The 25,379-nt window shown below is 41.1% G+C and overlaps 1 protein-coding gene and 1 pseudogene across 3 annotated transcripts in view; one reads left to right on the forward strand and one right to left on the reverse strand.

Annotated features, from left to right (window-relative positions):
* Positions 1-25,379, forward strand: part of LOC146762970 (nipped-B-like protein) — a 162,772-nt gene that overhangs the window by 70,665 nt on the left and 66,728 nt on the right. For 2 of the 3 annotated variants that reach the window (XM_085571239.1, XM_085571240.1), the window contains one exon: positions 23,698-25,200. In XM_085571239.1, coding sequence (XP_085427365.1) covers positions 23,698-25,200 — 1,503 coding nt within the window. Of the gene's footprint in view, positions 1-18,907; positions 18,969-23,697; positions 25,201-25,379 lie in introns of those variants that run through there. The other variant, XM_085571241.1, reaches the window with a different exon arrangement.
* Positions 12,332-13,061, reverse strand: LOC146762971 (uncharacterized; annotated as a pseudogene).

The raw sequence follows: 25,379 nt of genomic DNA on the forward strand, positions 1-25,379 counted from the left end.
TCTATGACATTCATCACCATTCCCCTTAAAACAATGAATTATAATCTCTCATATATAAATTTTAAAAATATTTAGCATTCTTTATTTGGGATCTTAATGGATGGAAAGGGAAGGTCTTGTGTTTCAACATTCTTTTTAAGCTCTCCTTATTTTGAACCATGAGACTGAGTGAAATACAACTGATGTTGTTTATAGTTTCTAAAATCTTATCAGTACCATAATTTAAAATCTGTAATAAATTTTGGTGATTAAAGTATTAACTATTTAAGAAAAGTAACTAATTTAAGATAATGAAGGGAAGCTATTTTATGCCATTTCTATTCATATCCCAATTTGAACCTCATGAAAAGGAGGTTTTAGACTAAAATCATATCTATTCTTTTAAAGGCACTGTAATGATTGGGTAATATATACTACTATATCGTCTCCAATGTTTGTTCAACTGGATATTCATTATTATGTAGGCTTTCCAAGTTTTAGAGATCTACCATATATCTACATGGGCTCTAGCACAGAACCAGATAAGCCTGTGAAATGTTTGCTCTTCACTTCAGTAGCTGTACTGGTTGTCTTAACAGATTACATTCAATCTGTTGATCTATCCTCTTTGTTTTTTTTTTTCCTTGTAGTTTTTTTTTTCTCTTTTTTTCCTACTTCTCTTTTTCCCTTTTTTTTTTTTTTGTTGTTAGCTGGTTTGAAGGTCTTAGCCTTCAGAAATATCAAAAGTGGATGCAAACCCACATATAAATCTTGAAGATGTGGTTTTTAAAGTAGATAGTGATAGGTTAGTATTTTTTAGAAGCTTCCTCTGCATTCTGTTTAACTACTTCTAAAAAAATTCCTTTATAGTATAATGCTAATTTGTTAGATACTCCAAATAAATATTTGCAGAGTGGAAAGCAGCATGAATTCTGATTCTAGAAGTTCATAGGTAAAAATGGTCTATTTTGGATGTACTTGCATGAAGGCAACTTAATTTACATATCGTTTGGATGTTTAGCCATCAGAGAGTGAACAAGTTTTCTCCCTATTCAAAGATATATTTTTTTCTGTTTTTAAAGATGCCCGAAGATAGAGTTTGTTGTGTTTGTGTGTGTGTGTAAATGTTCTTGTTGTAGTTACTTAAAAGGATTAACTTTTTAGGTATTTCTCATTTGATAACTAAATCAAGTCTTGTTAGAAAACGTGAATATGCAAAGAAAATGGGTGCTCACCTTAAAAGAAATCTCTACTGCCTTTAATTTTGATTTAATGAAATGATGAAATTGGTTACTTTGCTTATATTTCTACTAATTTTAAGTTTATTTATAGACAGTTTGTTGTTTGTCTTCTGCTACTTAAAAAGCTACTTTTATATCCCCATACTTTGAGTAGATTCTCCAGCACATTTTAGCTAAGAAGTATCGCAAAAAATGCACTATATTTTTGATGGTGCACAGCAATCTTCAAACACTTAGAGTGAGACTAAAACACTCTTTCTGTTTTGTTCTGGCTTTCAGGAGATATTGAGTATGAATTGTGAATTTTGTAAACCGTAATTACATAGCCATGGGCAGACTCTGATGTGTTTCTTTTGGAGAAAGAAGTGATTTTTATAGAATGTGATCTTACCCTTTCACCACTCTTCAATATCCATCTTACCAGTTAAGGATTCCAACCTTATGCTTTCCTTCCACCTGTATCCTCTGGCAAGTCTCAGTTCTTCTTGAGTTCCTGCAATTGCTGTGAATGAGGTGCAAGAGTTGTTGCCTTATATTGGGACAAATGACCACCATTTATTCACTGGTAGTAAGTTGCCCCTATACCTGACAACAGTTCTTTTCACTTTAGCTGCTGAGGTTTTAGCCGTGAATTAATAATATTGAGTAAAAGGATTTTTAGCAGTCTTGGGACAAATTTCCTGAAAAATTTTTACCTTGGAGAAGTATGATTCTTATTTTTTGGTAACACTTTTGCCATTGCCTGTAAGTCTGTACTATGTCTACAAGTTCATATGCTCAGGGATTGTTCTAGTTATAGAAATTTGGTTTGGTGTGACTGTAAGGAAGAAGCTTCCTCTATTGTTCCTATGGGAATATGTTAGAAAAATATCCAGTAACTCCTAAATATGCCATTCATTTTTTGTCAAGTTGCTTACTGTATTTATGCAAAAGTCCAGCATTTGTGCATTTTAGTACATCTACTGTAACTTCAGATCACATTATGTCAAGAAAAGAGCATGCTTGTAGCATGCACTCAGTCTAATTAGAACAGGAATGTATAGTGCTAGCTGATGATGTACATAGCAAGTGTCCCTCTAAAGATCTTACTCTAGGTGCTAGTACATGGTAAAATCTGCATGAAAGCATATGCTTTTGAAAGCATTGCTGCTTTTGTAATTGAGGTATGGGAATACATATTACAGTCACACTACACTTTCTGTGTAGGCATGTGTTGTTGTCTTCCCTAAATTACTTTGAGTAGAATTGTACTCACAAGTTTTGATAGAAGATTAGTGATCTCTTGTGTCATTGTTTTTAGAATTGTAGAACAATAGAATATCCTGAGTTGGCAGGGACCCACAAGGATCATCGAGTCCAAATCCTGGCCCCGCACAAGACACCCCAATGATCCCACCATGTGCCTGAGAACATTGTCCAAGGGCTTCTTGAACTCTGTCAGTCTTGGCACCATCACCACTTTCCTGGGGAACCTGTTCCAGTGCCCCACCACCCTCTGTATGAAGAACCTTTTCCTGATATCCAACCTAAACCTTCCCTGATACACCTCCAGCTGTTCCCTCAGGTTCTGTCACTGGTCACTAGAGAAGAGATCAGTGCCTGTCCCTCCTCTTCCCCTTGTGAGGAAATTGTAGACAGTGATGAGGTCTGACCTCAATCTCCTCTTCTCCAGGCTGAACAAGCCAAGTGACTGTAGCTGCTCCTTGTATGGTTGACATGAAATCTCTGCAGTACTATGCTTCATCTGAGGTTTTCAGATGCTTCTTTTTTAACAGTAAGACTTTGCATGGATATGACATGTTCTTTCTGAGGATGGGAACCATTAGTATGGTGGAACTGTTTATTCCAGAGGAGAGGCAGAGATTTTTTTTGGGCGGGAGGTTCTTGCTAAAATTTATACAACTATTACACTTGCCTAAGGCAATGCTGAGGTTTTGGGGTTTTTTTTAATGCTGTGATGCTTTTATAATGTTTGGTAGAAGTGAGAAATGGAGATTGCAGTCTTTTGGAAATTATAGTACTTTCTGTAATAAATTCCTGATTCTAACAAAACGATTGAAATATTTAGCTCCCACCAAAGTCTCTCAAAGTAGGGAGGCAGTCCCCTTAGGTGAAACTAATACAGGGCTTTTGAAAAGTTCTGACTTATTTGAAAAACAGTGTATTTTTCTGGAACCTTATTATTATTATGCCTTTGGTTTCTGAAAAAGGAATTCTTAGTGCAAAAATCACTAATGCAAAATCTCTCAGATTTGATCTAATGTCTATCAGATATGCATAAGGAGAGATTTTAGAATATAGACCTTTTGCCTCTGTTGCTGTTCGCAACCAACTCCGGGCGAGCGCCGGTGGGACACAGTGGGAGGGGGAGAGAGGCGGCGCCGCTTTTTCCCCTTTGACTCTGCGAGGCTCAGTTCTAGCGCAGGAACAGATGAAATGGCGACACAGGACTCGGGTGCAAACACGTGTTTATTGTGGGAGCGTGTCCCCGAGACACCAGGGCACTGACCCCGCGGGTCGGTTATACCCCGTGCCCGGGGCGGGGGGGAACCTGAGCTGCGGCCAATGGGATGGGAGGCAGGGGACAGGGGCAGGGAAACCCCGGGGAAAGCAATGGGAAAGGTGGGGGGGGGGGGGGGGGGCAGGGACAGACCGCGTGGTGAGGGGAAAGGTGGGGGGGGCAGGGACCAGACTTCGTGGCAAGGGGGAAGGACAAGGGAATGCGGGAATGGTTCAAAGGACCATGGGAGGGAGGGGGAACGCGTGGGGAGGGGGAATGGGGGGAAGAAGGGAAAATTACAAACCCCCACAGCTCACTCTTTTGTATTAACATAAAGGAAAGGGAGTTCTGAGGTAAAAACAAATTAGCAATGTTGCAAAGAGACATCAGAAAATGATACACCAATCATAGTTACAATGAATGGGGCAAAAATCTTTTCTACATTACAACTGAAGATAAAGGGTACTAAATTATCATAAACACATTCTGTATTGAGGATGAAAGCAGGATTCATGATGCGATGCTTGTGGTTTTCAAATTCTAGCATAGCAGAAGCAGGCAGCGAACAGTGATGTGGTTTCTCCAATTTGATTATTTGGTTGCGAAGTTGGCATAGCATTGTGAGCAGTAATTACAGAGGATGATCTTTCCTTCTATAGGATATAACTCAACAAACAGATTATTCCAAAAATAATCAAAAGCAATAAGAAGAATTTGTAGCAAAATAAAAGGCAATATTGGGTAGGGTACATTAAGGAATAGGATAGGAACATCAGACAATCACTTAATTAGTGATTGTCATGAATAATAAGGGAAATCGGTAAGGAGTGGACCAGGATGCCACCATCTTAGGGAAAAAACAAAATGACGGATTCCCGGTCTTGGGTTTCGACTCCATTTCCTCAGAAGAAGGTCCCTCCCGATCCTTCCCCCCGGAGGAAGAGCCAGAAGAAGGATTGGGGAAGATCCAACCCCGCCTCCCCCAACAGGGACTAGCCTCATGCAGGGATGGTGCAGGGCCCTTGGGGGAGGGATGGGGCTGGCAGGAAACTGGGGCGGAAAAGAAGGGTCACGGCGGGAAAATGGGCTCCAAGTAGCGTGGCCAGCGCCATCTTGGGAGGGGGTGCCAGGTGCACTGCATCTCGCCTGGGGAGGCACGGCCAATGCCACCCCTAAGGGAGGATAACAGTGTCCGGCAGGGCGCTTGCGGCGGCTTGGCCGCTGCCATCCCCAAGGAAGGAGGTTCAGGGAAGTCCGTGGGGAAAAGGGAAGGGGGAGCTTCACAGAAGCTGAGGGGGAAAACTACAGGAGAGGGGCCCGACGCGGCTGGAAGCCGACAAAATGCGTGGATGTGAAGGGCCTCCCTTAGGATGTTAACAATTCTCCCATAGCTGACGTGTCGCCATTTACAATTCTGTCCCATTGGTGTCCTTTCGACCTCCCCTGCCCCCATAGCCCAGAATAGGGAGGAGAGGGTAGAAAAGGCAGCTTTCGGAGAAAGAGAAGGAGCTTTCCAGTATGAGTTACCCCAGAAAAGACCAAGCGAGGTTGCGTCCTCCTCGGAAAAGAAAAAGCCTCCCGGCCGCTAGGGACATGCAAGCCTACAGCCCCCGTCTGGACACGGACGGTGGTTAAAACTCAAAAGAAAAAAAGGTAGCCCAGCCACCTGCCAGGGTCCCACACCCTGCTCATACCCAACTTACCCTCCGGGCTCAGGCAGTGAAATCTCTATCTCTCTCCTCGGTGGTGGAACATTGCACTGAACTGAGGACGTATTCTTTCGCGGTTTGGCTCTCACAGAGACCTGGGTGTTCCCATTAACCCAGAGTTTGTCCCCTGAATCTCTGGGTTCAGCCACTGTCAGCCTCTGGTCTCCATCCAGATGCCGTCCCCTGACAGGCCACTCTTCGAGCTCAGTCCATCGAGCCTCTGCCAAAGTCTCCTCTTTGTCCTTGGGTAAGTCTACCCGGCTCCCGGCCCCTGCAGTCCGGCTGCCCCTGCAGCATGGCCTCTCCTGGGTGGGTTAGAGAGCACGTGGCGAGAACGAAGAGGGTCCCGGAGCTTTGGGCTTGTTTTCTGCCTGACGCGTCAACTCCTCTTAGCAGCTGCAGAGCTCTTGTGGCGGCAGAGTTCCTTTCTCTCTCCCCCTTTTCACAAGTCGATGGGAAGAACCATCCTTGGCTACCATTTGTTGCTGTTCGCGACCGACTCCGGGCGAGTGCTGGCGGGACACAGCGGGAGGGGGAGAGAGGTGGCGCCGCTTTTTCCCCTTTGACTCTGCGAGGCTCAGTTCTAGCGCAGGAACAGATGAAATGGCGACACAGGACTTGGGTGCAAACACGTGTTTATTGTGGGAGCGTGTCCCCGAGATCCCGGGATACCCACCCCACGGGTCGGTTATACCCCGTGCCGGGGGCGGGGAGGAACCTGAGCTGCGGCCAATGGGACGGGAGGCAGGGGACAGGGGCAGGGAAACCCCGGGGACAGCGATGGGAAAGGCGGGGGGGGGGCAGGGACATTCCGCGTGGCGAGGGGAAAGGACAAGGGAATGCGGGAATGGTTCAAAGGACCATGGGAGGGAGGGGGAATGGGGGGAAGAAGGGAAAATTACAAACCCCCGCATGCCTCCATATCTAAGTGCCTTTCAGAACTCTGTTTTTATTTTATTCTTTTGATCTATTTGGATTTTGGATTAAGTGGATTTTATGGTCTTTTCTTCATTATAGAGGGGTGTAAAATTTGAAAATTTGGTTTTGTCCTCTGTGTGGAAGGACAAGAATCCATCTCTTCCTGCTTTTTCCATCAAGGAAGTATCTCTGTATTGATTAAACTTGCAAATAATTTGTCTGTGTCTGTTAATTAAAGGAATGATTGAAGAGTTTGGAGATCAAGGCTCTGAAAGTTACAGTCTAATGCATCTATTATGTTTAATAGCTTCAGAACAAATGAGTCTATGAAACATGATAAGACTCGGGTTTTCAATTCCCATTGCCTCCCCTCACAGTGGCCCTCTATATCCCTCATCAGATACAAGTTGTTAATCAATTCTAGGTCTTCCTTTTTGAAACGATGTGTAATATCACAAATAGATCCTTCTATTGTTTGTCAAGACTCAGATTATTTGAGTTTAAAAAAAGCAATTCAGAAGGATTAATACAGAAAGGGATTATTTTTTTCCACAAGTTGACAAGAAGTAAACCATCTTCTGCCTAGGTACATGAGGATACTGTTGAGGAATACCACTACTGCTGATGGCTCGGTGTGCAGCTGCAGTGGGAGATGCAGAATGTGCTCTGGGTAGTGGGGAATGACTGGAGCCCCATGTAAGGATCTGTGAACTGATGCCTACCATTTACCTAACAAAGGATACCAGGACCTGCAGAGCCAGCTGAGTGACCAGCCACTCAGAGACTCAGCAGGAGCAGATGATTCAGCAGGAAGACTCCAAACTATCAGGGCAGACTGTGAGGGTACCAAAGTCCAGGGATTCTTTTGTTGGGTCCCTTCCTGGAGGCTCCAGCTTGAGCTGTTATGATATCACTGCAACATCATTCAATTACTCAAAGGAACCAGTTGTCTGGGACTCTGCTGTGGGAAGCTTGGGGCCGGCCGGGCCAGTGAGGGAAACTTGTCTGACTCTGAGTGTGTTGTGGTAGGGAGTCAAACGGCACCCATTGGTTAACTGGAGTTGCCTGCTATGAAGGGACTTCAGTCCCAGCAGTGACAGTCTCTAGTGGTGTGAGTGTGACTCCCAGAGTGGCTCCTGAATGGTCAGACAGTAAAGTTATCTTAACAATACCTTTCTAAAGAAGTTAGAAATAATGAAGCTTCATGCACACTTTCTTCTAATCACTATCAGTAGTCACATTTTTGTTTATAGTAAAGTAATTCAAAACTAGTCAGTCACTTTCAGTCTAAACTTTTCCCAGAACATTACATTAAGTTCTTCTTGTTAATTAAGATTTAGATCTATTACTTAATTAATTACCTTAGGTTCAAGGTTTTTAGCTCAAGATCTTTCATGCTTTTCTAAAACTCCCAAATACTGTGAATCAAAAATATTTAAGATATTGATGTTAAAAGGAGCTCTGAATCTTCCAGAAAGAGGAAAAGGGAAGATAATATTGAAAATTACTTGAAAAAACAGAAAGCAACCCATCTCTTTTTCAGAGACTCTTTTTCAAATTGCTTTAGTTTTTTCTTTGGGTTTGCTAAATTTTAATTTGAGCTCTTCCATACATGGTATTTTGTGTTCGTTGTTAGATTTAGGCTACTTCAAAGACCCTTTATATGATGCAGCTATCTTAGCAGATAGAGTTCTACTTTTACTTGTAAAAGGCACTGTTTTCTGGTGTTTGCAAGAAAAATCATGAAATCATTCCTCACCATTTAATTGTGGGGCTAATATATATTTTTTAAAACTTAAAAGGATTAGAAGTATTTTTAAAATGAGACAAACTTACTCATTTCTTTGGGGTTTTCCCCCCTATATATTTTACCTTTGAGGTTCCATTTTACCTACTTTGGGATCTTACTGTAGATTCTTTGAATTAGGGAGAAGTGAAGCTGTAATAATTTTATTTCCAATAATTGGATCACTTAGGGGGCATTTGGATGCCTGCTGTGGGCCCTTCTTTTTTAGTTCATTCCAAGCCCATAGCAGCAGACACACCCATCCCAAGAGTGTGAATCTGCCGGAGCAAAACTCAAAACTACATTATAGGTAAGTGAACTTTTTATCTTACCTTTAAAGTTCTTATTCAGCTCCTTTCCCTTTCTCCCCATTACCCATTTCCCCCCAAAAGTCCCACAAAAAAGAGATAGAAGAACACTATCAAGAATTAAGTTTGTTTACATTTAGTTTTATGTAGCCAATGAATGAAATGACAGAATGTGTAATTATAGCCAGTATATTACCATTCATTTTCAAAAATATGTTATAGGGGGGCTGTTTACTTTAAAATAGAGATATGAGTGTAGTTATTTGTATAGTAATCTTGTTAAAGATTACATTTAATACCAGAACATGAAATGAAACAGTGTAAAATACAAATTATCATGTCTCTGTGTAGTAGGGTGGTGTGACAATTTGGTACCATGTATTTTGTGTATACAAACTTTCATTAGGTCTGCATTTTGTAGTGTTATGTAATAGATGAAACTGGCACCCAATGTAACTTTCCAAAGAAAAAGCAGATTTGCAAAATCCAGTTCCTATAGACGAAAGACTTTTTTTGTTTTATGCTCAGACGTGTTTTAAGAAAAGTAAAGGGAAGAAGTTTCTCTTCTATCTAGAGAAATTGCAATGAAGTGTTGCAGTGATTCCAGCTATCTAGGAAAAGTTGCTTTCTTTTATATTTCAAAGAATGCAATACTGAAAAACATGTTTTTTTGAAGAGAAGGTGTATTTTTAATGGTGCTTACTTTCCTTTGGTGCTCTTGTGTAACATGAAAGTGAATTCCCACATTTATCCAAGTTGTGTTTTATGTAGGGTAGTGCAAAAACCTGCTCTTGTAAGGAGGTGTAGAAAATAACTAAAACTCAGTTTAGTAAGAAGTGTATTTTATTTTTATTTATACCATGAACTAAGAAAATAATTAAGCATAATATACATGTAGTGTATGCCCTTGATTGTACCTGTCAAATGGATGGGAGGATTTATAATATTACTTACCCAGTAATGACTTTTTGTTCTGAGGCAGTCACTTCTCTATAATGGATTTAAATTTTGATAAGCTTTGTTAATTATACATACTGTTCTTTATTAACAACAGTCTAACCTCAGCATTTCTGTAGCTCATAGTCACTAAATTCACTCCAACATCAACCTAAGATGATGACACAGACTTTTTTTTCATTATCATCCTATATAAATGTTACTGGATCTAGTTAATTGAAAATACTTTTGAATGCAAAGTATGATGTCAGAATAAAATCAACATTTGGAAGGGAGATTAAAAGTGTTCACCAATAAATTTTAAAGTAATTTCCTTATTTCTGAAGTTTGTTTTACCTACAAATGAATTTGAAACTGATTGGAAATGTTAATCTATATGTGATACATGAAATAATTAGTCTTTATTAAGTCTACTGTTAGTGTGTTGCCTTTTTCTTGTAAAGTTATGTGCTACATTATGTATTTCAAAAGTATTCACACTTCAAGTTTTTCTCAGATTTTTTAACAATTAGTTTACAAAACTATAATTCTTCACAAAACAATCATATGGATAAAACTCTGAATTTCTTTCAGAAAACTTTCTCTCACAGATAAATTGATATAATATTGTTTATAAAAACAATTCAGGAAGGTTAAATTACAGCTTCCAGTCTTTAAACAAGTTGAGATGCTTGATTATAATTTGTTGTAGTTCAATTCTTGTTATTATCTAGTGTAATATTTCTTTTGTATTAATATCCGTGACAGGGAATAATGATTTACCATTCTTAGGCAGAAAAATTCATAAGATCATATTTTATCCTCCAGTTATGCTGATTGCGCTATTGTCATACTCAAGAAAACAAAGAGAACTTTACCAAAATTAAGATTATGAATTGTGCTACACCCTAAGGCATGTCAGAGATTCCTGTAGTCCTTTTAGAGGTTTTGTTTTTGGTTTGGTTTGTGGTTGTTTTATTTCCTGAATGAATTTGGACATCCCTCTTGATGGATTTTGTTTTTTGCATAGTGACCAGAAGTTTGATAAAGTCCCTTGACAGATTGCTAAAAATTACCAGCTGTTTCTGTTCAGATTCTTGGAAATCCCTTCCTCTGAACTGCAGCAGCTAGAAGCCCTCTGGTCTCTACTTTGGAGCCTTTGTAATTATGTTTGTTCTATAAAGCTTCCTATACCAGGTTCAAGACTACTTTCTCAGTTTCTTCTGTAAGGGAGCAAGCAGTGAGACTAAAATTTTTGACTTATGTTTGCTGAGTCTCTCCTTCAAAGGGGAGTGTGTTAGTCTGAAAACAAACCAGTGGGAGACTCTAAGTCAGAACTATAATTTAATTGGAAAATTAAAATAAAAGCAGAAAATACTGGTTTAAACTGTCAGAGTCAAGATACAACCTGACACCCTCTTGGTCAGGGTGGTGGTAGCAGTCTGATTAAATGGTGGCTGTAGTCCTGTTGAAGTAATAGATGTGGTTCTGTTGAAGCAGTGATCCTGTAGAAGGGTCTGGTCTTTCTCTGAAGGTCCAGTGGTGGTTCTGTAGCTCTTGTGTTCTGAGAATCCAGTAGTTAAGGCTGCCTGTGGTGTTCCAAAACCTCAGATTATATCCAGGTAGGAATGCTTGGTTCCTCCCCCTGGGCAGACCATTTCACAATGGGATGATGTAATTTTGAGACGTGCAGTGAGACTTGATAGCCCATTAGCAGAAGATATCCCCTGGAAGGAGTTATCAGAGATGAGTCATGGAAGAACACTGCCCCACCTGTTCTTAACAGCTTATGAAAATGGTGATAGAATACATACTTTTGGTTGCATCTTACATTGTAACCTAAGACATTATCCATCCCTTATTCTATTACCACTACATCATACCCAAATCAATACCCTCTTTAAAATAAACTTATATATATACACACACTAAAACTTCACACACACTTGTGATACACAGCAGGTTTCCCCATCTTTCTGTATTACCCACCAAGTGTAACCAAGTCCTTGAGCAAAAACAATCCCATGGATGGGTTTGCCATTGCCTGATGTGGGACTAATCTAAACAGTCATTTTAAAAATAATTCTTATGTGTACCACAGGGACTTTATCTCCATCCACTGTGCATGATGGTTCAGACTGGGCAGGACCTGCTGGATTGATGGAGCCTCGTTTGTTGACTATCCAGGTGGCTTTTGCTAAATTCACTTCGCAATTTTTGAAGGTCCTCCCACCAAGTGCCTTTAGGGTTGTCTTTAGCAGTCCATTGCATCGTTCAACTTTCCCAGCAGCTGGTGCATGATAGGGGATATGATATATCCATTCAATACCATGTTCTCTGGCCCAGGCATTTATAAGGCTGTTCTTGAAATGGGTCTCATTGTCCAGCTTGATTCTCTCAGGGGTGCCATGTCTCTACCAGACTTACTTTTCCAGACCCAAGATGGTGTTCTGGGCAGTAGCCTGAGGCACAGGGTAGGTCTCCAACCTTCCTGTGGTGGCTTCCAACATGGTCAGCACATAGCGCTTGCATTGGCAGGTTTGGGGAAGGGTGATGTAGTCAATTTGCCATGCTTCTCCATACCTATACTTTGACTATTGTCCACCGTACCACAGAGGCTTCTCCCGCTTGGCCTGTTTGACTTCAGCGCAGGTCTCGCAGCCATGGATGAACTGTGAGATACTGTCAATAGTTATGTCCACCTGTCAGTCACGAGCCCATGGGTATGTTGCATCTCTCCCCTGATGACCAGAGGCATCGTGGGCCCAATGAGCTAGAAATAATTCTCCCTTGTACTGCCAGTCCAGACGCACCTGTGATATCTTCTCCTTGGCAGCTCGATCCACTTGCTCATTGTTACAATGCTCTTCATTAGCTCAACTCTTGGGTAGGTGTGCATCCATGTGTCGAACTGTCACAGCCTCTCTACCTGGGTGGCGATGTCCTGCCAAATCTCAGCGGCCCAGATGGGTTTCCTTCTGCGCTGCCAGCTGGCCTTTCTCCAATGATCCAGCCATCCCCAGAGAGCATTAGCTACCATTCATGAATCGGTGTAGAGATAGAGCCTCGGCCACTTCTCTCATTCAACAATATCCAAAGCCAGCTGGATGGCTTTAAGCTCTGTGACCTGACTCAATCCACGTTTTCCCTTGGTAGCTTGTGCAACTTGTCATGTGGGGCTCCATACAGCAGCTTTCCATTTCCAGTTTGTCCCTACAGTTTGGCAGGAACCATCAGTGAAGAGGGCATATCATCTCACTCTTCGGTAGCTCATTATATGTTGGGGCTTCCTTGGCATGTGTCACTTGTTCCTCCTCTTCAGAAGATAATTTAAAAGTCTCACCTTCGGGCCAGTTTGTTATTTCCAGAATCACAGGGTGATTAAGATGTCCTATCCGGGCTCGCTGTGTGATCAGCAGAATCCACTTGCTCCATGTGGTGTTGGTGGCAGAACCTTTCCTTTGAACATCCAACCCAGCACTGGTAGTCGGGGTGTCAGAAGCAGCTGCACTTTGGTGCCAATTACTTCTGAGGCAGCTCGAACCCCTTCATAAGCTGCAAGAATCTCTTTCTGGGTTGGGGTATAGCTGGCCTCAGATCCTTTGTATCCCTGATTCCAGAACCTGAGCAATCATCTTCGAGTCTCTCCAGGTCCCTTCTGCCAGAGGCTCCAGGAAGGACCATTCTCCCTGGCCGCAGTGTAGAGCACATTCTTCACATCCTGTCCTGTTCTGACTGGCCCAAGGGCTACTGCATGGGCAATCTCCTGCATAATTTGTTTGAATGCTTGTTGTTGTTCAGGGCCCCACTGGAAATCATTTCTATTTTGTGTCACTGTTTGGAGACAAATTCTAGGAGAAGAATGCTCTAAAATGAGTATTTTTCTCTAAAGAGAGAGGGTTTCAATAACTCCCTTTTCTTCTGCCAGTGAGAGAAATGGATACCAGGAGATGAAAGTGAAAAAAAACCCTGTTTATTAACAAAGCAAGATACCCACAAAGCACAGGAAAAAAAGAAAATTGAACCTTACACCCCACCCCCATCTTGCTGTGTGGCTGAGAGGCAAAGATGGCGACTGCCTGTCTTTGTGAGAGGAGAACAGAGTTCACGCAGCAGCTGGGAACCTGTTGGATTTCTGGCGTGGGTCTTCTAACAGCTGGTGAAGTTGGTGGAGTTTAATGTCCCTTCTTTCGCTGTCTCAGTCTCAGAGGTTTGGACCAGCCAGAGCGGCCCCACAGGCTCCCTGGGCCAAAGAGAAAAAAAAACCAACTAAAAAAAAACCTGCCGAAAAGATTTGCCAGTGAAAAGCTTCCAGGCCAGGGGAAGGGAAAAAAAACCAAAAAACCCAGAAGCTTCTTGCCTACACTGGCAAAAATTAAACCAGCAAGAAAAGGCAATGAAGTAACAATCCATGTAGCCGCCAACCATACTGGAGAGAGAGAGATTGAACAGAGCCCATGCAGGAGTCCAAGGCTCCCTGCCCCACCCCCCCAGTCCATCTTAAAGCTACAGCAGTTGTTTTCTGGGCATAAAGCAGACAGAGAATAAAGTATTATCATAAAATCACCCCAAGACAGTAATGAGATAAAGAGGATTTACAATCATGCTCTACTCTGAGATATGTATCCTCCAAAAGCCCATGGCTTCTAGAAAAATCTGAGTTTTTTTCCTGTTGGTAGGTGGGGACATAGCAGTGATTTTATTGATTACCTCTGTCAGGATCTGGCAATGTTCATCTTGCCACATGACTCCTAGAAACTGAATTTCTTGGGCAAGTCCCTTAACCTTACTTTGCCTAATAGCAAAACGAGCTTCCAGCAGAATTTGGATAATCTTCTTTCTCAAAGACTTCTCCTGCTGTGCTCCCCCATATGATGATGCCATCTATATTCTGTAGGTGTTCCAGAGCCTTGCCCTTTTCCAGTGCAGTCTGGATCAGTCCACGGCAGATGGTAGGACTGTGTTTCCACCCCTGGGGCAGTTGGTTCCAGGTGTACTGCACACCCATCCAGGTGAAGGCAAACTGGGCCCTGCACTCTGCTGCCAAAGGAATGGAGAAAAAGGCATTGGCAATATCAATGGTTGTGTACCACTTTGCTGCCTTGGACTCCAGCTTGTACTGAAGCTCCAGCATGTCTGTCACAGCAGCACTTAATGGTAGAGTGACTTCATTCAGACCACAGTAATCTACTGTCAGTCTCTATTGGACTTATGTCCTGGCCAGATGGGGCTGTTGAAGGGTGAGTGGGTTTTGCTGACCACCCCTTGGCTCTCCAGCTCTCGGATCATCTTATGGATGGGAATCACAGGGTCTCTGTCAGTGCAGTATTGCCAACAGTGCACTGTTGCTGTGGTGATTGGTACCTGTTGTTCTTCCACTTTCAGCAATCCCACAGCAGAGATTATCTGAGCGACCAGGCAGGATATTCAGTTGTCTGATTTCTTCTGTCTGTAGAGCAGCTATCCCAAAAGCCCAATGATTTCCTTTTGGGTCTTTGAAATACCCACTCCTGAGAGAATCTATGCTGGGGATGCATGTAGCCTCTGGGCCAGTCACAATGGGTTGTTTCTGCCACTTGTTCCCAGTTAAACTCACTTCAGCTTCCAGTATGGTCAGCTGCTGGGATCCTCTTGTCACCCAGAAATAGAAATGGATTCTGCTCCTACATACCTTGATGGTATCAGGGTACATTGAGTGCCAGTGTCAACCAAAGCCATATATCTTTGTAGGTCAGACATGTGGGTCTCAGATTCAGTCAAAGAAAGAAACTAGAGTTTCTAGCCAGGCAAAAGCCTGGGAAAGAGCTGGGAAAGAATGTAAATAATTCTTTATCTCTCTTGTTTTTCACATTGTTTATAGTTCAGTTCTATCACTGTGTGTCAAGCACTCTGCACCAATGGCATAGGTTGTTTTCACTTCAGAACCAATGGATTTGATCCTTGCAAAGCTCTGTATAAAAGAGCTGTATATTTTGAATAAATCTGAGTTTTACACTCAGCAGCCTTCTAAATCAGAGTCTTCTCATTCCCGTCCTGCCTCGACAGCGACACAGACATGCCAGGCCATCAGATCCACACAGTCCAAAAGATCTGATTGTCCCTTTCCTCTACCTGGCTAGAGGCAGGGCCCCTCTAATCCTGGTCATGGTACATGTTGCTCTCTTCCTGTAAATAAGTTCCTGAGGTCCCTTCAAGAGAATAGGTCATATTATTGCTCCTATACTGTCTGGAGTTCTCTCCACGTGAGACCGGAGCAGCATTGACACTAGATGAGCTTCTTGTGGTAGATATTTCTCTTTTCAATTTATGTACTCAGGCTGCTAAGGAGGAGGTGGGTTTTCTATCTCACTTCCTCATGTCTTCTCCATGCTCCTGCTCCTGAAGGAAAAAACAGAGGTTACCTTGTGGAGTGTATCTTCTCTCCTTGTCTGGGGGACATCTGCTCCTAATGGCAGAGACTCTTGTTGGTTCTGACAAGATGTGGTAAATTCCTTCCTTATGTTTGTTTCTCAGTTTCTGATGGCCTTCTTCAATCAAGCTCCAGACTTGCTCAGCCAGTTTTGTTTCCATGGACAAGACATGGGTGCATAACAGAGCAGTAACAGTGTCCTTGTAAATTCTCAGTTTGTTGACCAATGTGTCCACCTTGTCCTCTCCTTCCCTCCATTGCAGCATCTCTAGGTAATGGGACTATATCTCTGGTCTAAGCTGTATGAATCTTGACTACATTTATGATGTGCACTGGACACCATCTGGGCTCTTAGGGAATCTCTCATCTTCTGAAAAAATTATCTCCAGCACAGCTAATTCCCTTAGGTATCAGATACCTTGTTCCATTGTGGTCTATTTTCTTTGGTGCACCTGGAGGTCTTCTTTACAAAGGTATCTGTCCCTTACACTTGCCAGCAGTTGCCGCCAGAGGCTGAGAGTTTCTTGGGTTCTCCCGATCCCCTGGTCAATGACCACATCCCAGGACAAGGATCCCAGTTGCCTGGCCTCACTTCCGTCCAGAATGGTGTCATTAGCTGAGGCGTCCCAGATGTGGAGCAGCCAGGTCAGGATGGACTCGTTCATCTGGTGGGTGAATTTCATCCGCAGGTCACACAGCTCACCCAGGGATAGAGACTGAGTGTTGATTTCCAGCTCTGTCTCCTCTGTTGGGTGCAAAGGTCTGGTCGCTTCTTCTTCAGTCAGTATGCGGACTGATTTACTTTCAATTTATTTTTCTGAATGAGCTCAACTGCTACCGACTTGGGCTGTCCTTCTGGCTTAGTGATGGGTCACAAAGACATGGTGCCTATTGCTTTGCTTCTTTTCTCCTCTTCCTGAAGATGTACCATACCAAGCACTGTCCTGACACCAAGCATGGTGTACACAGTGCAGGCCATAAAGAGAAGACAAAGAAAACACCAAGATTATGCCATCCTTGATATCCACAAGTAACTCAGTATTTTCAATAAGTGCTGTGTCTGGCCTGAAAGGCTGGAAGAAACCATTCTCTACTCTTCCCCCTTGGGGATGGGTGCGATTGTTGAGGAGGCTCCAGACATAGCAGCCCAGACTAGGACAGGCAAACAAAATTGAGTATATGTTCCGAATGGTGTTCATTGCCTCAGAGGTTATCATGCAATAGACATAATAAACAAATAAATCAATTTTCGTACCATTCCCTGGTCTCAAATGGAGCATCATGGCTGGGAAATAGTACCCCATGTGTGGAAAAATATAGAGAGCAAGGTACAATACCCATGTAAATATGTTGAGCATCATGGTGATAAGGTTTCTGTTAATATGAAATTGTAATTCTGACTTCTCTCTGGACCGCCACACATTGGGCGCCAAAATATGTGTTAGTTTGAAAACAAACCAGTGGGAGACTCTAAGTCAGAACTATAATTTAATTGGAAAATTAAGATAAAAGCAGAAAATACTGGCTTAAACTGTCAGAGTCAAGATACAACCTGACACCCTCTTGGTCAGGGTGGTGGTAGCAGTCCGATTAAATGGTGGCTGTAGTCCTGTTGAAGTAATAGATGTGGTTCTGTTGAAGCAGTGATCCTGTAGAAGGATCTGGTCTTTCTCTGAAGGTCCGGTGGTGGTTCTGTAGCTCTTGTGTTCTGGGAATCCAATAGTTAAGGCTGCCTGTGGTGTTCCAAAACCTCAGGTTATATTCGGGTAGGAATGCTTGGTTCCTCCCCTTGGGCGGAAGATGTTCCGTGAGTTGGAGAGCCAACGGGTGGTCAGCAAAACCCACTCACCCTTCAACAGCCCCATTTGGCCTGTGCTCAAATCTGAAGGAGAATGGGGATTGACAGTGGACTATCGTGCCTTGAATGAAGTGACTCCACCATTTAGTGCTGCTGTGCCAGACATGCTGGAGCTCCAGTACGAGCTGGAGTCCAAAGCAGCGAAGTGGTATGCCACTATTGACATTGCCAAAGCATTTTTCTCCATTCCTCTGGTAGCAGAGTTCAGGCCTCAGTAAACATAGGTTTGTTATTTAGGCATATGCTTATATGTTATTTATTGAAAATTCCTAGTCTTGACTGTTATCTTAAATAATATAAGCTCATAATTTGCCTCTGGCTGACTTGTCTTTGATGTTCAAAAATGGAAGGTTTGACATTAATTAATAACTGCTTAGGACTGGTATATCTGGGATAAATTTATTCACTGCTGATTTCAATAATGCAATTAAGTGATATTTTAAATGAGTGGAGGCATATCCCAGTAATCTCTGAAGGGTGTTAGAGCTTTAAAATATTACACTCTTAGTTGTTATGCAAACATTTTTACTGGAGTCATCAAAAGGGTTCACACAGAGTTCAGCGTTAGAGGATCAGTCTTTGTGGTTCTGAAGAGGAGTACATTCACATTTATCCATCTTGGATATGAAGTCTCTAACTGAATTCCTTACAAGGTGTAAATGGGGAAGTGGTAATTTATATGTTGTGTCTTCAAGATAAATCAGAAATCTTTGGATTTTAAAGTTTACCAAACAATATTAATAGAACAGAGTGTTACCATTCTGCTAAAAAAAACCTCAGCAACCATGCATGTGGTTCTTATTTAGGCTTGTTACCTTTTCACAAGTATTTACACAACACCCATTTCCATCTGCTAGGACATGCAGTTCTAGAGGTTTTTAGGCTATCATCCTATTATACTAATTTGTTGAAAAAGTTTAATCTGAGACTTAAGACAATCATCATATTTGCAAGAAAGCAGTAACATCAGAGACTTCAGCACTAGTGGTGTTCTGGCTACTGCTTTGGAAAGGTTTCAGATTAAATGGAAGAATGCAGATACTTCTTTAATACAGCTCCCCTCATCCAGCTACTGTCCCTAATACTTCAACTTCCAAGTATATCCATTTTCAGCATGGATATGCTGCAAATCACAATTGACTTGCAGTTTCATCAGAAATATATTCAAAGATATCTGTGGTTATTCCAGTGCAATGTGTTTTTGCACAGAGGTTCTGCAGTAATTAATTTCTAAATCTGAAAGTACTCATTGTTTTGACATGCAGATATTTCCAAAGATGAAGGCCACAACCTGTCTCCAGGAATACTGTTCATAACAGGACAGGTGAGACACAACTGCTTGGAAATCCATTTCAAACTTGTGGTTCCTGTAATATTTTGTTTCTTGCACCACAGTGACCCATTTAATTTGACAGAACATCTCTGCTATTTTTTAGAATTAGATAGTTTATCATCTTGCTCTGAGTACCAAGGTACTGCCTTTTGGCGAGCATATTGCAATGTAAAGCGAATGTCCATGCAAATTTGCCAAGACAAACCAATGCACACATAGGAGAAGAACTGGGAACAGACTGTACTCTAAACAGTCATAAATTTGTTCAAGTAATTGAACAAAATGTAGATTCATTTTTGATGTATCTGTGTTCTTGGGAGGCAGGGAAGGGGGAGGAGTGAATAATATTTTTAAAAAGAAAATAATCTGAGAACAACAAACTTGGGTACCTGATCTATAATATAGTCAGAAAGCTTTTCTGTGGCTTACTACATATTCCTTCTATTACAAAAATTGCTGTAAAGAGTGAAGCAAAAAGATCCTGATCACACTTAATTGGTCTCAAGAGCATGTGAGCCTACCTGTTCAAAACTGTGGCAAGCTCTGAACCTTGGTCTGCAGGATTTGAAAGAAAAATGTTAGTCTGATATTTTTGCAAACTCCTAGATCCTGATAATAAATTCTGTCATCTACGGAATGAAGTATACGAAGCTTGGATACTGACGTCTTGAAGATTATGAAGAATATTTGAATGGATATTGTAAAGTTCTAAGTTCATCTGTTCATTAAGACCCTATGGGGTCTTGGGACTCATGCCTTAACAAGACAGATTTATGCAAACTTGCATATATTTGATTGTAAAAGAGAAGACTTTAAGGCATCTGTTTTCAGAGGTTAATTACTCTCCTCATTTCTCTGATACTCTATTGATTATTCTCATATAGTTCAAAGTGAGTTCAGAATTTGATAAAGCCCAATGGTGTTTTTCACCTTTCATATTTCTGCATCTATGATGGCAACCAAAAAAGTATTTGTGCCCATTCAGTGGAGTTTTTCCATTATGCTCAGTGAAGATAGTAGTACTATGTACTCATCCTATCTTTAATGCACTAGTTCAACCTGATATTTTCATAGAATATCCTGAGCTGGAAGGGACCCACAAGAATCATCAAGTCCAACTCCTGGCCCTGCACAGGACACCCCAGCAATCCCACCCATTTCCTGAGTGCACTGTCCAAGTGCTTCTTGAGCTCTGGCAGCCTTGGGGCTGTGACCACTTCCCTGGGGAGCCTGTTCAGTGCCTGACCACCCTCTGTGTGAAGAACCTTTTCCTGATATCCAACCTAAACCTCCCCATACAGAGTTCCAGCTGTTCCCTTGGGTCCTGTCATTGGTCACCAGAGAGCAGAACTCGGCGCCTGCATCTCTGCTACCCCTTGGGAGGAAGCTGCAGATTCTGGTGAGGTTTTCCCTCAATCTCTTCTTCTTCAGGCTGAACAAACCAAGTGACCTCAGATGTTCCTCATATGGCTTCCCCTCAGGCCCATCACCATCCTTGTGCCCTCCTTTGGACACTCTCCAATAGTGTAATGTCTTTCTTATACTGTGGTGCCCAAAACTGCCCCCAGTAGTCAAGGTGAGGCCACATCAGCGCAGGGCAGGACAGTCCCCTCCCTCGACTGGCTTGTGATGCTGTGCTTGATGTACTCAAGAACATGGTTGGTCCTCCTGGCTGCCAGGGCACTGCTGATTCATGTTCAACTGGTCATCAACCAGAACCCTCAGGTCTGTTCCCGCAGCTGCTCTTCAGGCCTCTCATTCCCCAGTCTATCCATACATCTGGGGTTGCCCCATCCCAGGTGCAGAATCCAGCACTTGGCCTTGTTGAACTTGATATGGTTGATGATTGCCCAGCCCCTTCATTTGTCTGGGTCTCTCTGCAGGGCCTCTCTGCCTTCAAGGGAGTCAACAAGTTCTCCTAGTTTTGTATTGTCTGCAAACTTGTTTCTTTTCATAGACTTGGGTCAGCTTTTTTTGTCCTAGATCCAGAACTTTCATAGAGGCAAAACTGTCATTATTAAGTCTAGTTCTGAAGACCACCCTCAAATGCACTGGAAATATCAAGAAATCTCTGAATAATCTGTAACTCCATCTGCAATCACTTAATAAAAGAAAATATTGAAGGCACCCCTTTCTTCTCACATATCAACAAGTTGTGGTTATAACTTACTAAACATGAGTACCAAGTTGTCAAGAGAAGCAAAGAAGGTGCATCAAATGAGCTCTGTATTTAGAGGGAATGTGACAAATTATGATGCAATCATATATTTATATGTTCTCAACTTACAATTTGATATTTTGGATGATGGTGAACAGCAGCATTTTGAGCCCATGGAAGTTCAAGAGAGAAAATTGATCATACTTGAATTGTTTTGGTTGTTTAATATTACAGTCCTCAGCATGAGGGCTCTGAAAGGCGAGTTGTCGTTGATCTAGCTACACCAATTTAAGGCATCATATCTTACTATTTGCCTTGCTCCTATAGTAGGGGTAGCAGAAGAAAGCCTTTGCTTGGTTCTTAGATAGCTTGGTTAGGTTAGGTTAATGCAAACCATCTTCACTAGTGCTGTAATCTGATGCACTAGACAATGAAACACACTTGTAGAAATGTGAATGTGTGTTCCCTTCTGTTACAGGTGACACTGGTAGCAATAATGTCTTAAAAGCTAGATCCACCATCAGAGTTTTACAGGACTTTTTCAGTGTGACTGACATTTCTGTATTAAAATGAAAAAATTGACTGACTTTTTCATAAGAACACAAGTTTCTCAATTTGTGTTTCAAAATTTCAACAGTTTTAATTGAGAAATAAGGTAGTGATATGTGTGTGTATGTATGTATATTAATATATATATGTTAAAAAAATAATCAAATTTGAAATCTCTCAGTTTGGAAATTTCTACTTCATGGTCATTCCTAAGACCTGCTATGAAGCTCAATGAGGTCAAAGCCCTCTTACTCACAGGGAGAAAAAGATTTTTTGTCATTGTATGAAGGTTTAAAAAAAACCCCACATTTGTTTTAATAAGTAGTGTAAGGAAGTTAATCTATATAAGCTCTCATATAAATCCAACAGCTTTTGTTGTTGTTGGACAGAAAAAATAAAAACTGCCATGCTAAAAAGCTGCACTTTCAATTAATCAGATTAATTTTGGTTCGCATGTCTATCATAAAGTTGGCAAGTGTTCCTACTTTGAAAAGTTCCTTATTTGCAGTTGACCAGTTTCTGCATGGAGTTTATTGTATTTGTCTTTACTGTCTTTCAGACATTAAATGTTATACAACATTTTGGAGTCTTAGGAAGCTAGAGATATACAAATAGATTTGAGAATTAAAATGACAGAAAAAACCCACAAACCTGTTCACATCACTGGAGTTTACTATCTTACTACTTGTTACTGTGTTCTAATGTTAATTTTGGAGATGGTCCTTAAAAATTTTAATTCTTTTGAATCAGAATCTTCTACAAGTATAGAGTAAATTAGAAGTCAGTTATAATTCTGGTTTACTATTTGAGAGGTTGGGGGTATTTTTGTTAAGATTTAATTCCTTCTTCCTTGATTGCATCCTCCTTACTTTTCCCCTGCTCCCAAAAGGAGAGCTGGCTCATTGCATCTGGTGAAAAGGCACCATAAATCTAAGCACAAAATAAGTTATTTTTCTTATATTGTATTTGTGGTCTAGACATTTTGATAGACTTTTCAACCTGTGTTTGGTCATTACTTAGACTTAAAGTCATATTCTCTGATTACAGAGAAAATATCTTATTGACAAACTACAAAGGGAGAATATAAGCCTTAGTGAAGGTAGGGCTTTTGAGTTTCATGGTAGAAATTAATTTTAGAGTACCATGTTGGTAATATAAATAGGTTGTGTTTTAAATGAATAGATATTTTCGTGTGCTTCTCATTTCTATGAATTCTACCAAATTACAGGAGGGAGTACTTGGCTCACTTTCTATTTTTCTGTATTCTACTTTTAATGATTTTTTAAAAATGTAAACTGAAAGGATTATTGTAGAGTCAAGTTCTTGACACTACATAAAATTATCACTGATTTTTTTTTTAATCCATGAAAAGCATTATGGTTGCAAGGGGAAAATACTGAAGCTTTTAAGTGTGTAGTGCCCCCCCCCCCCCCCCCATTCATATGTGCTATGGTATAGACTCCAACTCTTGGTATACTCCTTGTTTCAAAGAGAAGCATGGAGTGTTGGACTTATTTTAATAATTTTTGTTCCTTGTTCATGTGTTCCCTGGCTACAATATATGCAAAGCCCAACTGAATCAAGTAGGGAGCTCTGTCTCCTAATCATTGCAGATCCTTGCATAGTTCATGTATAATGAACCAGGCTTGATCTGCAAAGGAGAATTTTTTATAATAGTATTCCTCAAAACTTGCTTCAACTGTATTGTTTTTTTTGGCCATTATTGCAGCTTCTTTATTAGATGGTTCTCTTGGGAATTGTACAGGAACTCATGTGTTTTGAAGATGTTTTTTAATGATTAATTGGCACATATGGTAGATTGATAATGAACACATTAAAAAGTATTAGAGAAGTTATATTCTTGCTTTTAAATTCAGTGGGTTTTGTTGTTTGTGTGCACATACATGTGGAGGAGGATTAATTGGTGGAAGTGGAGGGGAATGGACATTTTTGCTTGGACATTTGCCTATTTCTAATATATAGCATTTGTGATGTTTCTCTTTTAATTTGTAGATAAGCCTCTGAAGAAGCGAAAACAAGAAAACAAACCACAGGAGGTTGGAGGTGCTACTGTAGGAAATAGAACAGCTTCTCAGGAGACAGTTTCTGCGGGAAATGAGGCAAGGCCAGCACTGATGGTTAGTATTGATCTGCAGCAAGCAGGAAGAGCAGACTCTCAGGCAACAGTAACTCAAGATCTGGACATCATCAAAAAACCTGAAGAAATTAAGCAGTATAATGATGTGTTTGTGTGTGTTCCCCAAGAAGACACAGTTGGAGTTCTTAAATTTAAACCTGAAAACCACCCTGAGATTTTTAGGAAAATGTCAGACTTTGGGGGTCAAAAGACAGATATCCAGCAAAATGAAAACAGACAAATGGAATTTCAGCAAAATGTGAGCAAGCAGATGGAAAGTAAACAAAATGAGAAGAAACAGGTAGAAGCTAAACGTGAAAGCAAGCATGAAAGCAGACAAATGGAAGTGAAACAAAATGAGAACAGACAAACAGAATCAAAACAAAACCAGAGCAGGCAAATGGAGATGAAACAAAATGATGGAAAACAAAATAATGGCAAAGAGGAAATAAGGCAGAGGCCTGAAACACCAAAACAGAAGAATGAAGGCAGGCCTGAAATTTCAAAACATAGACATGATAACAGAAGGGACTCAAGTAAACCAGTATCAGATAAGAAAATAGAAATATCTAGGCATAAAATAGATGTGAAATCTGATCCTTCAAGGACAAAGTCTGAAAGTAGATCCGATCCAACAAAACTGAGGCCTGATGGGCGCTCAGTTTCTGATACAACAAGGCGTGACCATGATAGCCTCAAACAAAAATCAGAGGACAGGGGGGAGTCAGAGAGATACAGAGGAGATCCATCCAAGATCAGAAGACCTGAATATTTGAGATCCTCAAACAAAAATGAACATGATTCTAAACATGGTATTAAATCTGATGGTTCAAAACCTGAGAAATTTACAAGGAAACATAGACATGAGTCTGGTGAATCAAAGGAAAGGTTTTCTTCTGGGGATCAGAAATCAAGACCTGACAGCCCTCGCATTAAACAGGAAGGTAGAGGAGATTCTAATAAGTCAAGACCTGATAAAACTGGCTTTAAATCACAAAACAGCAAGGATGAACAAAGGACAGATGGTAACAAGAGTAAAGTACATAGTAATAAAGCACAGGCTGACAGTAAAGCAGAGTTTCCCAGTTATTTGTTGGGGGCAAGATCTGGCACATTGAAACATTTTGTCATTCCAAAAATCAAGCGTGATAAAGATGTCAATGTCACTCAGGAATCAAGGAAAACTGAATTTAAAGGTGAACAGGACAAAGTAGAGAAGATTGGGCTAGTTGAAGATCTAAATAAAGGAGCTAAGCCTATAGTTGTCCTTCAAAAACTTTCACTGGATGATGTGCAGAAATTTATTAAGGATAGAGAAGATAAATCAAGGGGCTCTTGTTTTAAACCTAGCAAGAACAAGTCATCCAAATCTAATAAAGGTAAGTTGTCTTTTTTAATGTAAATTGCATTATATCTTGTATACGCCTGTTCTTTTAGATTTGCTACTCCTATGGTTAGAAATTAAACACAAATGTTTGATAGTTTATAGTCTTGCTTATATGGTGATTTTGGGAAACAAAGTGAAATTTGTCTATGGGATTGTGGTTATTGGAAATTT

Source organism: Lonchura striata, chromosome W, assembly GCF_050655825.1.
Source record: "Lonchura striata isolate lonStrDom1 chromosome W, ASM5065582v1, whole genome shotgun sequence".
NCBI lineage: Eukaryota > Metazoa > Chordata > Aves > Passeriformes > Estrildidae > Lonchura > Lonchura striata.